The sequence below is a fragment of the Trichosurus vulpecula genome, chromosome 3, assembly GCF_011100635.1.
Source record: "Trichosurus vulpecula isolate mTriVul1 chromosome 3, mTriVul1.pri, whole genome shotgun sequence".
In the NCBI taxonomy this organism is placed as follows: Eukaryota; Metazoa; Chordata; class Mammalia; order Diprotodontia; family Phalangeridae; genus Trichosurus; species Trichosurus vulpecula.
In genome coordinates, this window is record NC_050575.1 from 223,786,907 (window position 1) to 223,804,545 (window position 17,639).

Genomic DNA, 17,639 nt, shown 5'->3' on the forward strand with positions numbered 1-17,639 from the left:
TAAAAATAGCAAATCTCTGTTAGCTTTACATCCTTACAACTTGTATTGATCTCATCAGCATAGTAGCACATCTCTCTCTCCACTGTCAGAACTCCTTTCCCCAGCATACAAGTAATTGATTGAAGCTGGGTTGAATCAAGTTTTTAAGTTTCTCTGAGGAGGGGAAAATAAAATCTTACCTTCTTGATCCAGGAACTCTCATGATGAGAGTACTTGGAGATTTTGCATGCAGTGTTAATGTTCTCATCAAATAACTTCAGAAAGCTTTTTTTTTTTACAGTTACTGTCCTTGGCTACTTCTGTCCCCCAACCTTGGCTGCTGCTTGGCTGCCCGGCTGAAGGGGAGAAAAATAGCTGAGGCTCACAGCCTTTCCTGCAGGGCACATACCCATGGTATGTCTGAGCATGAAGCATAATAAACTACACCATAGGAAGAGACCATTGTGTCTCTTCTTGTTATCTTGCACCTTTCCTAATATACTTAAAAGCATCAGAGAGATACATTTCTTATTAGTCCTAGAAGTAATAATACATCTGTAAGGTAGTTGGGGAAATATATTATTATTTCCATTTTACAGATGGTAAAATTGAGGCAGAACAAAGAGCTAAACTGACAATTCAAAGATCATTGACAAATTAAAAATGGATCCCTGATTCTGTTTGCCAATCCACAGTTCAACCACCAGTGTTTTCCAAAATTTTAATAGAACCTTGCTGCATTGTTTTTTGTGCCATAGATCTCTTACTCTTAATACTATGTCACAATGAGGGGACATGAATTTGTCACAATGGCTGCCTACACAGGAACCATTAAGAGACTCATACAACTTTGAACTCCTGCTCAGCACATTTGTAAAAGCACTCTAATTGACTAGATTTTGCTGCCTAAAAAAAGCTATCTCTAGGTACAAACAAACTATATTTAGAATTACCCTTGATCTCACTCAGAACTCATGCTTCGATTTAGATCCAGTGTATCCCTTTAACAATCCTGCTGGCTGCTTTGCTAGTGGTCAGATCCGAGCACATGGAGACCGCTGGAGAGAAGATGACTGCACATTCTGCCAGTGTATTAATGGAGAACCACATTGTGTTGCAACGGCCTGTGGACAAAGCTGCATGAACCCCGTTAAAGTGCCTGGAGAATGTTGCCCAGTGTGTGAAGGTAAAGTGTGGATTCTATGCAGTTTCTATCTAAAGGCATGGATGGATGGATGGGTGGATGGGTGGATGTATGGATGTATGGGTGGGTGGATGTATGGATGCATTGATGGATAAAAAAGCGTTTATTAAGTACTTATTTTTTGCCAAGAACTATGTGCTAAGTCCTGGGGATACAACTAATAAAATGCTGTCAAGGAGCTCATGTTCCAGTTGGGCACGGCATCACATGAAAGAAAGTATAGCTACAGAATGGATGAAAAGTCCTAGAAATCCTAAGGGTACTACTCCAGTAGAAACTTGTCAAGTCTCAGGTGTCTTTGGGCTAGCTCAGCAGGTCAGATGGTAGTACCAGTTTTGGGAGTTTGCAGGGTGAATGGGGCAGGGCAAAGGGGTGAGGCCTAGAGGACCTTAGGATATGGTAAGGCCTGGTGATATTCCAAATTTGGAGATAATCAATTTACCAGGACTTAGTGACCCCTATTATCAACAGGATAGGAGGACAGGAGCCATCCCTCCCTGCTATAAATGGACAATTTCTTGGGTCCAGAACCAAATCCAAGGAGAGAATAATTTCATTGCCTTTAGGAAATTGTGTAGTGTTTTCTCTGGGAAAAATACTGAAGTAGTGGCTCCTATCTCAACCAAGCTATGTGAGCATTCAGGATTCCTGGATGGGTTCTGGGATGAAACAGGAAGAGGAGAGGGGATGGGAGGGAAAGGTCTTCACCTGGCAATCCTAGATAAGAGGCCTTTACACTTCTGCCCCTGGGTTTTTGTATATGGTTTTATTTTCTTCCTGCATGACATTTCATTTCATGCTTTTGCTGGTTGTAAATTGGCCTCATTTAGACAGTCAAAATAAATCAACTTAAACAATGCTACAAATGATATTAAATAAGCCCTTAAAACAGTTTGGTCTTTATTGTGCTCTTGTTAACCTGCTTACCTTGGGATTTCATGATGTAAATAAGTAAATTTTGGGCTTCAAATCAATTTAAGTCTAATTCACACCCAAAAGCAAGGCAGAAAGATAAAGAAATATGGTCTTTATGTCACCTGTAACTGTGTTCCTTACAAAGCAACAAGTATTTTTGAAATGCTTAATATATGTTAGAGACTGTGCTAAGTGCTAGGGATCCAAATAGAGGCAAAAAAGAAAAATAATCCTTTCCCTGAAGGAGCTCACATACCCATGAGGAAGACAAGACATAAATGGGACTTGAATGAGAAACACAGCAGAGAAGAGAATAAAGCATGGCTAGCCTGGGCCCTTTTCCAAATAGAGGACTCGAAAGGAACTCATTGATGAGAAAGGGGCCAGCATAGCAGAAAAATGTTCCGGGGCGAGAAGGCCCCCAGTACCAAGGGAAGATGCAGGGTTAGAAGGCAGTTGAGTCTTGATGGTGAAGTCTGGAAGAGTCAGAAGCATATCAGGGAGGAGAATGAAAAGAGATAAAATAATAATTCATAACTATAACTGTGTTCCATGCATCACATTTGAGATCATAGGAGGGGAGATGTACTTTTGCCAGCTTTGAGAAGGAATTTCAAAGCCCACAGAGGCACCCTTCCCACCTTGGAGCCCAAGAAAGAGGGTTATTGCTTAATTTGCCTCAATTGGACATCATTTCCAGTTGTAAAAAGACTCATGTCCTTCTGTTCCTCTCTTTAACCCTGACACCCCTTGGAAAAGATATCTTACACTCTTGTTCTGACAACACCTAGTTTCCTTTCTAAGTGTGAGATTTTACACATACATAGATTTCTTGAAGTCATGCTGATAGGTTGAAGAGAGAGTTTGTCTGTAAAGCAAAATGAACTTTAAAAGGATAAAAATCAATCCATGTTTAAGATGGTGTATCTTAAGAAATTTTTGTGCTTATTAAGATGCTAACAAATCATTTCAGAATTACATTACATTTCAATAGCATATGCCTTACGGAAAGTCTCTGGTCCTCCCCATGTCTTAAGATCATAGCTTTAGAGAGAAAAGGGAACTGAGAAGTCAAACCTAGGCTTACAAACCAGAGGTCACCTAGTTGACTTAACCTCTCAGGTAGCATTTCCTCAAATATGTCCCATGGATTCCTGGTGTTCCAAGATATCTGGTCTGTGAAGGAATTTCAGTGCTAGCAAGATTTTCCCTCTTAATCTTTTACTATACTCACAATATGTACTGTGCTCAACCTTTTACTAGACTCCATTGGCAGTCTGGTAAAGCCTATGGACCTTGTCTCAGAATAATGTGTGTTGCCTATATTCGTAATTGAAGGAAATCTCAGTTAGAGGTCAGTGAAAATAAAAGATACAATTTTTTTCACAGCCAAGTTCACAGACTTCTCTGAAATTGATCCATTTATCTCTCAAGGGTCTGGAAACCCCCACGTTAAGAACCGCTGCTCTAAAATGGTGAATAAAACATTAAACATACATTAAAAATACTCATATGGGAAATAATCTTTCAGTATAAGAACAGGCTTAATTTCCTCTTTTTTGCTCCAGAATTTCCCTGACTCCTCCTCCGCTTTTTTATCCCAAGACAATTGGTCTTCCTTAGCTTCAGTGACCTCACCTGAAAAAAGGGCTAATAATACTTTTAGAACCTGTCTCATAGGGGTGTTATGGAGATCTAAAGAGAGATCAGATATAAAACTGATTTTCAAACTTTAAAGTACTCTTTGTTAGCTCTGATGACAATAATCATGATGGTGATGGATTTATAGAAACATTTTTTGCTGAAATTTATTTTAATACCAGAATAATTTAGGAACCACTACTTTACACATAGCTACAAAAGAGATCCCTCCTTAGCCCTGGATTCTAAGAGAGGTCAGAGGCAGAGGGATACAGCCAGAAAGAAGACTCCTTTTGTCACCGAAAGGGAAGTAGAATGGGCAAAGTGCTTTGGAGTTTGATGTCTTGCACTCATTCATGCATCTGGATAAACAGAGAAGGAATTAAAAATTAGGGCTTGGAAAGGAGGTTAGAGTTTAATAACTGACATGAAACAAGTGCCTGTGAGAAAACAAACTTCTTTCTCCTGCCAGTCTCCATTTAAATTGTTGAATGAATGAAAAAAAAACATTTATTAAGTGCTTACTGTGTGCCAAACTGTAGGCTAAGCACTAAAGATATAAAAACAAAAGTAAAGATAGTCCTTGACTTCAAAGATCTTACATTCTTATATGAGAAGAAAACACATATAGGAACCATACCCCCACAATTCTAATTGTTTATTTAGAACATTTTCTCCTCTATTAATAAGAAGAGAAAAGTTTATTTTAGAAAATGTTTGGGCAGCCATAGATTTACTTCTTCTGCCTCAATTCTGAGCACCTTTCTAGGGTGGCCCTATTTTCAGTGTAGTGTAACTCAGAATCATTTCTTCCTCAGTCAACAGACCTCCCATGTTAAACACTTACTATCTGCCAGCTATTGGGCTAAGTGCTGGGGAGACAAAGAAAGGCAAAAACAGACACTTCCATTAAGGAGTATATATTCTCATGAAGGAGACAACATGTACATGACTAGGTGTGTCTAAGATATGCAGAGTAGATAGGAGACATTCTGAAAAGTAAAGGCTCTAATGGCTGAGGGTGACCAGGAGAGACCCCCTGCAGAATGCAGGACTTGAGTTGTGTGTCGAAGGAAGCTAGGGAAATTAAAGAGGCAGCAGGGATGGTACAGAACATTCCAAGTTGAAAGGGGGTGGCGTAATCCAGTGTGAAGGCACACAGATGGAGATGGAAACTTATGTCAAGAAACTGTTAGTAGACCAGCATACCTGTATCCTAGCGTGCATGGAGGGGAGAAAATGTGAGAAGATTGGAAAGGTGTGTGGGGGTTAGATGTTGAAGAGCTTTGAATGTGCAACATAGGAGCTTCTATTTGATCCTGAAAATAACTGAAGCTTATTGAGCAGTAGGGTGACATGGTCAGACCTATGCATTAGAAAACAAAATCACCATGCAGCCCAAATAGAGGATGGATTGGCTTTTAGAGCCTCTTGTATTTAGCAGAATTCTTGGTGGGAGTCCTCATAAGATCCCATTTTCTATGACTTTAAGATTGACATTAAAAAGAATTAAGGGATAATGTGAGTTTGTTCACCACTTGTCTTATATTCAGATGAATAGTGGGTTTCATATGAACCACATAGCAATTTATCCATTAAAGTTTAATGTTAGCCTCTAATTAATTATAGTGCTGAGCTGATGAAACTCAAGAAAACAGAATCTGCCTTTGAAAAGATCATTACTGAAATCATTCACAGTATGTCTAACTATGATGTGCAAATGACTTCAGCTGCAACAAAAGAGAGGACACAATATAGGAAAGGAAAAGAAAAAGCAGTATTTCAGTGTACGGGGAGTGGTCCACTTTAGGGAGGAGGGCAGAGAACAAATATAATATCTAGTTATATTTAATGCACATGACAAAATACTCTGGGAACAATTGCATAGCAACTGTTAACACATGCTATTACATGGAATCACTCAGGGCTTAATCAAGGTCCAAAATCATAGGAGAAGACCCCACTGAAGTTTGATGAGGAAATGCTTTTGGTTTTAGGTACTTTCTGTGTTTACTCATACATCATCAATACTGTATATTAACAACCTGTGCTTTATTTTAATTAACTATACACTCCTTTTAAGTGATAGCACAGAATTCTTTTAGTAATACCTGGCCTATTACTGAAGAGAACTTTTTTTTTCTTTTAGGATCTTAAAAAAATTCTGTACTGTTACTTGACAACACACTCAATTCACAAGTACATAAGTGTTCTTTAGATGGACTCTAAGTACTCTCATGATTAAGTCATACAAAGTTAGTGTCAATATCCCATCCAGGTGTGCAGATTAGAGGACCTAACCTAAAATAAATTGTATTATTTTATTTTGTTTCTTTTTCTCTCCTCTCCTCTTTTAACTTGTTCATTAAGATTTTTAAGAAAAATTTATTTTCTGATAGCTGTAAAATTTTAATCTAGGAATTATTTAGAGCATATGTATTATTTTCCATTAAGGAGAGGTAGAGAGAACGTTTGCATGTAATATATGGCTGCTTAAGATTAATGAAGCATATGTAAGGAAATGGACTTATCTATAACAAAACCTCTTATTAGATGAATTCCTGCCTTCTTGGTTACACATACCAAAGATGCAAAGGGCTCTGAATTCAGGATTATCTATAGCACTACCTTTTCAGACTGAAGTAACTTGACCTGTTTTGGACCTCTGGTCAACTAAAGGGTGATAGCCATAGAAGTCACTAGAATTCTAATGTGAATTGCTTGGAGTTATGAACTTATCTTTTGAAACATGTTCCATAATTCAGAACTGGTGGTCTAGCTATTTTAAGCTTCTTTGGATTGCACATAGAATAAGAATTCTTAACTGTTTTATGTGTCATGGACACCTTTGGCAGTCTGACAAAAGAGCCTATGGAGGAACTGTTCTCACAACAATGTATTTAAATACATAAAATAAAATTCACAGGATTAAAAATGAAATGAAATTACATTGAAACATTATCAAATTTTGATTTTTTTTAAAAGCACACAGATCTCAAGTTAAGAATGCTGTGCTTAGAAGGACATGCCCAAGCATCTATAGCTATTTGTATGGACCTTTAAAACCAACCTCATTAAAAAAACAAACAAACAAAAAACTAAGCTTGTACAAATTATCCCTGCTTAATAAATACTGTTAAATTTTTGGTTGGTTAAGCATCCCTGGTCTAGGATCATACACCGTTTGTTGTCATGAACTGAAATGGCCATGTAGAGACATAAAAGTAGGTACCATGGTCTCATGACTCCTAAATGTGACTTCTCAACTGCAGTGCAGTTCACTTTCCTGTATTTTTTACCCCGGAATCCTGCGGTTCAAGGATTGAAGCCCTTCATTTAATCTCTTCAGTTCACCAAAAGATAGCAATATCTCCCTTAGCTTTCCTATGTTGCTATTTTATATCCTTATTTTTGTAAGATTTTGTGCATAGACATCCTTTGTCAATGCAATACCTTATCCCATGTAAAATACCATTTTTATTATAGCATTGGATTCATAATCATTTGCCCTAAATAGCAAGTTATTGTGAAATTATAGGTAGTAATACTGCCCTAACAAATGCTGTATGTCCAGAGGAGCTGCAGCAGGTAGGAGGCCATTTCTACCAAGGAGCTCTTCATTTCATAGTTGAATAAACATAAGGGACCCTTTGAGAGAATTTTTAGTAGAATATGCATGTGACATGCACAGAGTTTTTTGATGAAAGTAATTCAGTACATACAGTTTTCATCCTCTCTTGATGTCTCAGCTCATTTTAAGTTTCATGGCCTAGCCCTTGGCTGTCAACCAAAAAAGTTCTTCCCTCTAATTTTTAACATATTTAATTTGGGAATAATAATTAGCATTTATATAATACCTGCTGTGTGTCAGGCAGTGTGCTAAGTGCTTTACACCTATCATCTCATTAGATCCTCATGACTACCCTGGAAGCAGGGGCTATTTTGATCTCCATTTTACAGTTGAGGAAACTGAGACAAACAGTGGTTAAGTGACTTTTCCCGAGTCACACAGCTAATAAGTGTCTAAGGCCAGAGCTGAACTCCAGGCCCAGCGCTGCCTCTACTCAATCTCATAGCGCCACATGAGTGGTATTATAGATATAAGCTAGAATATAAAGTACAATTTGAACAAACAGGAGGCAGCATGATGTGGGAAGCATTCTGGATTTGGAGTTGGGAGAGAAGTGGGTTTGAATGCTCCTTCTCATATACTCACCATTGGAACCGTGGTCAAGTAACAATTTCTCTGAGGTGAGTCCCCAGTTTTTCCATTTGTTAAATAAGAATTAAAATTACACGTATTATATATCTGATATGGTTCTTGTGAGGCCCAAATGGGATAGCATATGTAAACTACTTCATGTAACAAAACGTCAGCTATTATTACTGGGATGTTTGGAGTTTGTTTGTTTTTTATTTTTTCCCAGATCTGAGAGCTTTGTCACTTAGGGCTTGGGGGAAATGGCATGCGTTTTTAATTTCACATTTTGTTGGATTGCAGGGAAGTGTCGGAATGTAGCATTGGGGTGATACAATCTTGATTTGTTGTTCTTTATGTGAATTGGCTTCTATTGCATTCCACAGCTTCCATGTAGTAGCCCTAGGTGGCAATCAAAAATAGAAGGAGTTATAGTACTTTCGTGTGCAAATGACTTTTCAAGAAAACTCTGGTTTTCTCACAGTGTAGTGGGGAATGTTGTGGGCTTCCTCAGAATTCACATTCAGTGAGAGATCTACATGAGGAAGTATTTATTCCATTTCTGCACTGTTACAAATTCTGGACTCTAGCAGAGGCTATGTGATACGGTACTAATAGGTTCTGCTTGAAGGAGCCTTCAGTCTCTGTCACTATTATCTTATCAAGACTGAGTCTGAGTCCCATGGACTTTTCAAGATCGGGTGTTAGACAGATAGTGAATAACAGACATTACTTCTTTGGACTTTTAAATGAAGCAGATATTAGGTATTTTCCAAGCACTGCTGGTAAAGAAACCAGTGGTGTGGGACAGTTTTGCCCATTTGTTTCATATACATATTAACTAACAGCCTTAGGACACTCCAGGGATTCTCGTGTATAGACAGATAGTTTGCCATTGCATTCTTTGATAACCTTCTAGGGAGGAAAGGTCTCTTTTCATGCCTTGCCCTGCTCCCACAGGTGAGGAGAAGGCTCCATTAATGTAAGTTGCCTATTATAGAAATGAGGAACCACTTCGCTGGAATGTTGTAGATCGTTAATGTTTGTGAAATCAAACTGTTTGTTGAAAGGGCATGGTGCATGCACCATATGGACCATGTCGAGATCTGCAAAGTGGAGAGATCCAAAAGCTGAGAGCAAGGACATATGTCTTGTGTCACTTTAAAGCTCAATTCAAGGGCCACCATCTACATGAAACCTTTCCTGATACCCCTTTACTCCTAGTTTCTCCTCCCTAAATGACAGTGTATTTATTTTGTATGTCTTTTGTTGGTACTTATATATGTAAATGTTGTCTCTCCCAATTGAATGTAAGTTCCTCTAGGGCAAGGGCTATTTTATCTTTATATACCTGGCACCTAGCTCCATGACTGGCACATAAATGCTTGTTGGTTATTTGCATGATTGATACCTTTTGACCTGAAGGAAAGTCTCCCTTCTCAGCTCAGTTAATGACAGGCAAGTTACATGCAATAAAGGGTCATGAGGTGAGAACCAGAAATCATAAGTATGAGAGGAAAATCAGCTTCAATGACCAGACAGTCAGACTTTGTCCCTGGTTGCAAGACTGTAGGGCTTATGCCAATCTGAGGCAATAAATGTAGAAAGCAATGTAACCACTCAAAACAGAGCCAGCTCTCAGGGTCTAGGAATTTTGCTTTAGGATATAAGCCAAATGTTTGCAAAAAGAATAGATCAAGGATGAATTAGAAAGAATTTCTAAGATCAGAGGCACTGAGATCACCAGAAGGACACTGAGGCAGACAGAAGACTGAAGTCTGAGGAGGAAGAGTGATTGAAAGGCCGAAAAGAGATGTTTTCATTTGGAAGGAAAGGGTAGGAGAGTCCACAGACTCCAGATCTGTGAGCCTAAAATAAAGGCTCATAGGTCTAAAGCTCACAATATGAGTCTAAAATATGTGGGGTGAGAGGCTCAGTGTTGTGGGGAATTGTAGGAGAAAGGCAGCTTCCCAAAGGTCCTGCTTTCCTGTACAAAGAGATCTGCAGGGGTGTGTGTGTGTGTGTGTGTGTGTGTGTGTGTGTGTGTGTGTGTGTGTGTGTGTGTTAAAGCCACTAGTTAGATTGAACAGGAACTCAAGAAGCATCTGAGGACAAGATCTGGCAGGAGAGGGGTAGTCAGGAAGGAAGAAGGAGCTCTGCAGAATGAGTTTTATTTCCCTAGATCAGGATTCAGTTTTTAAACCATTGTAAGCTTGTCAACTTCCCCTTTGTTTTGGATTCCTGCATTAAACATTTGAAAAAGTTAAAGTTCCATTCCCAGGGAGCAGAGGAAGGGAGAATATGAAACATAGCTATGTCCTCTCATTTATGTAGCCTAAGTTCAGATATCATAGGTTGGATCATGGAAAACTTGGGAAACAGATATGATGGTAGCAACAGGAAAAAAATGTGTAGGGAATGGCAGTGAGCCACTCTCTGGAGCTTGCTGGTAGAAGAAAAGGGTGGCACCCCATAGGACTCCATGGTATCTTGATCTAAATGTCACTGAAGATGATGCCAACATGCTGGAGTCATCAGTATTGCTGTGTGGTCCATTGTAGCAGGTCCGTAAAAATACTTGATTGATTTCCAGTACCTGAGAATATCAGTTCGGTACTTCCTTAGCAGGGTAAAACTGGCTTCTAAAGGTTTTTAGTATGCCCAGGATCATGGGATCATAGATCTTGTACTGGAAATAATCTTAAAGGCCATGTAATCCAGCCTAACAATTCCTTACCAAGTTAGCATTTCACACTGGTGTATTGTAATGCGGTTTAGCTTAATTTGAAGATCTTCCCATCCGTTAATAGGCCCATGTGACCTGCTTAAATCACATGAAAGCCTAAGTCACATATAGTGGGAGGAGCTTGCTGAAGGGGTGGGGGTGGGGGGAGACAGGAAGGGTGGAGCAGGAAGTTGGTCAGAGAAGTTAGAGTGGTAGGAGAAAGGATGAAGGCAAGCAGACAGCTAGGATTGTGAGTGTTTGTGGGATGGAGTTGCTCCCTGCCGTGATAATGTGTGTTAATTTCTTTGTTGCTGTGATGGATTCGTCTGGTGTCTGAATAAATGTTTTGGTTCTGTGTTCTATATAGAGTCTGTTATATTTTGTGATTGATAACTGCGCTGGCATATTTGTAGTCACCGTTGGCGCTGTGAATATTGCATTGGCCATACAACTGGGTAACCTCATGCCACCGCTGACTTTTTTTGGCCATTCTACCAGTAGCAGATAAATCTGAGGTGTCCAGAATCTCATTAAGTGAGAATACTTTGTAATTTTTATGACTAGAAGCTATTTTCTCATCTTTACTACCCCCCTTCCCCCTTTTTGGTCAGATTTGTATCTACAGAGATTAATGATCACAATTACCTTTGGAGACTTTGTTAGTGTGTGGGTTTTTGTTTTGTTTTGTTTTACTTTTTAGGAATGTGTTGTTCTGATTGGATGTGGTAAAGTCCTTGTGTTAAGATGCTTCATTAAGCCAATCACACACCTGAGCATGATGCTATAATGTACTTCTCAAAAACTTAGGTGTTCTGGGAGCTGCTACTCATACAGCTCTCCCCATGCTGCCATCTCAATTTTAAGGAATCAGTCAAGCCCTTTTAAGAGTGTGGTGAAAAAAATTCTTGCTCAATATTTTATCCCCATCAATGTTAATGTCATTGCTTGAATCAAGAGTGAAGTTTATTCTAGACTGCCAGAAAAACCTGTACCAGGCCTATATATTTGGGTAGGAATTGCTTGATACAAAAATAAAAGAGAGAGAGAGAGAGAGAGAGAGAGAGAGAGAGAGAGAGAGAGAGAGAGAGTGTGTGTGTGTGTGTGTGTGTGTGTGTGTGTGTGTGTGTGTGTGTGTGTATGTGTATACTTCTGGCCTAGTGAGCAGGGTCCCAAATGATTAAGCTGCTTCTTGTATGCAGAAGAGTTTAGCATAGTTTTGCTGACCCCAAGGGGTCAATGATGTCAAAAGAAACTACAGTGTCACAAATTTTTAATGCCCCAGTAGAGGACAAGGGTCAAAACTAAATCTATGTATGCTATGGCAGTGCTGGACACACTGCTATTATTAGTAAGGCACCAATAATAAAATATTCATAGTATTTGTTTTCCTCCCTTAACTCTAAGTATACTGGAAGGAAACTAGTTCCATTTCTCCAATTCCATAAAAGGTAACAAAAGCACAGAATCAGTCTTTTTTTTGGTTGTTTGTCCAAATAAGGCTGTATATGAAGTAACAAATGCATAGTAAATGACCATGTGGGGAAAGGCTTTAACTTAGACCTTGGAAACTTTTCATGGATTACTTTTCTCTGGTTACGTAGAGTAACTTTGAAGAGAATGTGTGTGTGTATGTGTGTGTGTGCGCGTGTGCACATACATATAGGATGTGAGGATGAGGCTTTCTCTGCTGAAACTTTTGGATTATAGACTTGTGGTTTTGACAACGATGTGACAAAATTGTTCTGTACCATTTCAGTTACTTGGCTTTGGTTTCCACATATGCTTGTGGTAATCATATGTAAATAGTGATTTGTATTTAAGCAGAAATTGATACGAAGTTTGGGAAAGTGGTATAGTCTCACAGAGAAGTTTTAATGACAGATAACTTGATTATTCTATGCCCCCATGTATCTCTCCATGTAAAGACTATGGTTGTTATTACTTGATTCCTCATAAGATCACTGTTCTAGCCTATTCTAGATTATTTGACATTGCCCTAAATTCTAAATCTCTGGTATGGCCAAACCTAGAGTTGGTCAGAGATTAATTCTAAAATGCTCCCTTGAGAAAATTCCCTCTCTGATTTTCTGAAGTCCACTCCTTGCTGCTAAAGACCAAGCCTAATGAAGTGTATGTGGAAGGGTGTAGTTTGTTGTTTACTTCCTCTAGTTTCCACATCCCATGCCTATAAAGGAATTATTACTGTGAGCCTCATAATTTCCCTGCTAAGTACATGTCCTCAGTAAGTGAATCTCAAAGTTCAGACTTGGGCTGCTAATTTTCATTTAATCAACAGAGGCGGGAAAACATAGTCTGGAATGCCAAGTATGTGAATGAAAAATATTTAGTCATTCTTGAAATGATAGGAATGTTTTTCCAACAAGCTTAAATAAACACATACTCTATTGGGGCAGTGTTCAACTTTTTTTGGATGAGAGACAACTCTCAGGCAACTAAACAGAAGTTAATGAAGGTTATTAAGAGACATTCCCTTCAGGAAGGGGTTGTGGAACCATTTCCCCCCCTTCAAGCAAGGATTCTACCATTTTTCCCTCAAAGACCCTTGAACAGGATATTAAAATTGGTTTAGTTTTTGGCTTTTTATTCAGGTCCTTAGGACTGAAATTTTGCAGTTACTGCTCACACCACCTGGACTTTTCCCTAGCTAGACCCTTTCTATTCTAAAGGGCTTATCTTCACCTTCTTTTCCATTGTGCTTTAATTCTATGAAATAACTTGGTTTGAGCCTACCCAGGTTTAAATTATTTGATGGTGATTTTTATGTAATTGATTGCTGTTTGTTTAATCTGTAAGCTAAGAAGTATGAATATAAATTAATGTTATTGGACTACATGGCCTCTGATTTCAATGTGGGATCTTTGTTTTTAGAGACATATCAGAACTTATCCATTCAAATGGGCCTATGTGATTGTTGAAAATAAAATAGTACAGTGGTATGTAAAATGCCTTTATGATAGTACCTAGATAGATAGTTCCTATGATTGTATCACATTTATTAAGTGCCACTATTGCCAAGAAATGTGCTAGGCACAAGATATAAATGCAAAGAATGAAACAATCTCTACCTTCAGGGAGCTTACATTCTTTTTTTTTTTTGGTACAAGTCTGGAGTAGAACTTGGGTCTCTTTTGTTATTTTTTATTAATTAATTTATTTTTGGTTTTCAATATTCACTTCCATAAGCTTTTGAGTTTTAAATTTTCTCTCCCTTCTCCTTCCCCAAGATAGCATGCAATCTGATATAGGGTTACATATACATTCATATTAAACATATTTTCACATTAGTCATATTGTAAAGAAGAATTAGGACTAATGGGAAGAACCATGAGAAAGAAGAAATAAAACAAACAAAAAAAAAAGCAAATAGAATGCTTCAATCTGCATTCAGACTCCCTAGTTCTTTTTCTGGATGTGGACAGCATTTTCCATCATGAGTCTTTTGGAGTTGTCTTAGATCCTTGAATTGCTAAGAAGAGCCAAATCTATGAAAGTTAGTCATCATATGATGTGGCTGTTACTGTGTACAATGTTCTCCTGGTTCTGCTCACTTTGCTCACCATCAGTTCATATAAGTCTTTACAGGTTTTTCTGAAGTCCACCTGTTCATCATTTCTTATACCACAATAGTATTCCATTATATTCACGTACCGCAACTCATTCAGCCATTCCCTAGTTGATGGGCATCCCCTCAATTTCTAGGTCTTGGCCACCACAAAAAGAGCTGCTATAAATATTTTTGTCCTTTTCTCATTTTTATGACCTCTTTGGGATACAGACTTAGAAGTGGTATTGCTGGGTCAAAGAGTATGCACTGTTTTATAGTGCTTTGGACTTAGTTCAAAATTGCTTTCCAGAATGGTTGGATCAGTTCACAACTCCACCAACAATGCATTAGTGTTCCAGTTTTCCCACATCTTCTCCAACACTTATCATTTTCCTGTTTTGTCATGTTAGCCAATCTGATAGGTGTGATGTGGTACCTCAGAGTCATTTTGATTTGTATTTCTCTAATCAATAGTGATTTAGAGCATTGTTTCATATTACTATAGATAGCTTTAAGTCATCTGAAAACTGCCTGTTCTTATCCTATGACATCTTATCAATTGGGGATTACATTCTTAATAATAGAAAACTCCTCTACAATTTTTTGCACATGAGCATCTTCTCTTGTTAGCGGTTCTTAGTATTTGATGTCAGGAGTTCCAAGAAATTCCCTGCAGGTCAGTGGTTACTGCCTCAACTTACCAAACATTCCAGGTTTAATTGATAATCGGATATTTTGAGTACAGATTGGCATCTTCTCTGTAACTTGAATCCCAGAAAATTGTCAGAGAGGTTAAGTAATTTATCTAGAATTTCATTGACAGTATATATCAGTGGCAGGATTTGAACTAAGGTCTTCCTGACACAGAGGGCAGCTTTCTATCCATTACACCATGCTCCCTCTATTAATTACTTGACCTAAAGTTTTAAAATATTATTGTCAAAATCAATTCAGGTAATTCATTTCAACAAACACTTATTATTTACAGTGCTCATTTATTATAGTTCTCATGTTATTCATATAATTAAAAATCAAATTTTAAATAATTTTCAAAAAGTATTTATTGAGATGCTACTATGTGCTTGGCATTGCATTAAACAGATAGGAAGGAAAAAACATCTTGTACTAGGTGAGAGATTAAATGGTCTTCCAATTCTAGGAGCCTGGGATCCTAAGTATAAAACATAGTTCAATCCATCAGAGTTTACAATACAAATGAGAACACAAAACTAACACATATGAGACAATGATGAACAGTAACAGAGTGTCTAAGAGCCTAATCATGTGTTATAGAGGATGAATGCTGTAGGAGTTCAGAGGACAGGGAAATCAGCCAGGGCTAAAGTAGTCGGGCAAAACTTCAAACACTACCTTGGAAGATGCTTAGGATTCAAATAGGCAGAAGGGAGGAGAGAAGGCATTGCTGTTAAAGGGAACGCTATGAGGAATGCTGTTTCATTTGTTTTGTCTTCATAATCTCCAGTACATAGATGCTTAAAGAATGGCTGTAGATTAATTGATTGATGTATATAACAGAAAGTATTGGTAAAAAGCTTTATTTCCTCCTTTCTGTCAAAGGCATCACCATGATTCTGGTCTTCCAGGTTCATAAACTTAATAGTATCCTTAACTACTTATTCTCCCTCACTCCATACATTGAGTTATTTGCAAAATCTTACTCTTTCTTTCTCAACAACTCTTGCATCCCATCCCTTCACTCTCCTCACATAGTTCAGTGGCCTCCTAATTGGTCTCCTTGCCCCAAGTCTCTCCCCACTTCAGTCCATCCTCCATGCTGATGCTAAAGTGAGTCATTTTCCTTAAACACAGAGTTGACCATACCACTCAGCGACTCAATAAACTGCAACTGCTCCCTTTTGCCTCTAGCATCAAATATAAATTTCTCTGGTTAGCTTTTAAAGCCCTTCATAACCTTGTCCCAACTTATCTTTCTAGCCTTATTGAATAATTCCTCCCCTCTCACACATATATACACACACATATAACTATACGCATCTCTTTTCTTCCTCCATTTGAATGTAAGCATGTAAGATTATTTCATTCATTCTATGTGTATCACCCTCCAGGTACCACCCACAGCCCAGCACAGAACCTAGCACATAGGAGACATTTAATACTTATTGACTGATTGATTGCTATAATAGGATCAGTTTATGAAGGACCTTAGAAACCAAATGGGGAAGTTTTTAAAAATACTAATAATTCACGTTTATATACATTGTTCTAACTGTAAACAGAGCACTTTTCTGAGAACTTTATGGGTTGAGTAGTATGTTATTATCCTCATTTTACCAGTGGAAAAATCAGTGTAACAGAAAATAGGGAGTGATTGAAGGTTTTTCAAGAAAGGACTTTTCAAGAAAATTAGTTTAGCAGCAATATTTAGGATATTTTGGAAAGGTGGAAAGATTAGGATCACAGAGCTCAAATAGAGAACTATTACAATAATGCAATTGTGAGGCTTAGATAAGAATCTAAGTAGAGTAAGGACAGTGGGAATGAAAAGACAGGGAAGAGTTCAAAAGATAGTTTGAACCCCCCAAAAATGAAGTTGGTGACTGTATATGGAGAAAAGGGATGATTTCGAAAATGATTTCAAGCCTTAGGTTGACTGTGAGACTACTTAGTTTTGCCATTATAGACGAATTCTGTTTTGGATATGTTGAGCCTGAAATTAACAAAGACACCCCTTAGGAAAATTTCAGGTCATTCTACCTAATTTATAGCTATATTTCAAAAAAAGAAGTCATTCACACATTTTTAAATTAACTATAGCTTGATGTCAGAAAAGGTCAGCCAGATTCATCACTTTTCTTTCAAAATATCACCTATTTCACATCTTCTGTCTTACTTTATGAGAAAACAGTTGTCCTGACCATTTCTCTAGTGTACTGTGCTGTACCTGGAGTTCCCAAGAAGAATTACATGGTGGAAATGGAGAATTCACAACATAAGCCACCGAGGCCATGTAACCTTAATACTGCATTCCATATTTCATCTGCCAGTCCAACAGAGGATTTACATGGAAGTTCTGACCTTGATTTTGCAGTCATTATGAAGCAGGTCACAAGGATCCTTGAAAGGATTCTCAGCTGGTTCACATATCAATCAATACCAAAGTATTTACTAAGTGCCTGCTATTCGCCAGGCACTGTGAGAGGCACTATGCACATGCTACACTTAGTTCGGCAGTTTGGGAACAGAAATAGACATAATTTGTTTCCCTGATGGGAAAGCATGGGCATGCACACCAGGCCACTGTTTAAAATAATTCAGGGAGTCCTCACTTTTAATGATAAGGCTTATCCTTTGGGAAATCTAGTTAGGATTTAGGGTGTTTTAAGGCCATAGCATTTTTGATAACTAAGCAGTTTAATTTCAAGGTGCCAAT

At 38.1% G+C, this 17,639-nt stretch overlaps 1 protein-coding gene across 1 annotated transcript in view; it reads left to right on the forward strand.

Annotated features, from left to right (window-relative positions):
* Positions 1–17,639, forward strand: part of CRIM1 (cysteine rich transmembrane BMP regulator 1) — a 248,835-nt gene that overhangs the window by 161,145 nt on the left and 70,051 nt on the right. The window contains exon 7 of the mRNA XM_036752195.1: positions 968–1,165. Coding sequence (XP_036608090.1) covers positions 968–1,165 — 198 coding nt within the window. The remainder of the gene's footprint in view (positions 1–967; positions 1,166–17,639) is intronic.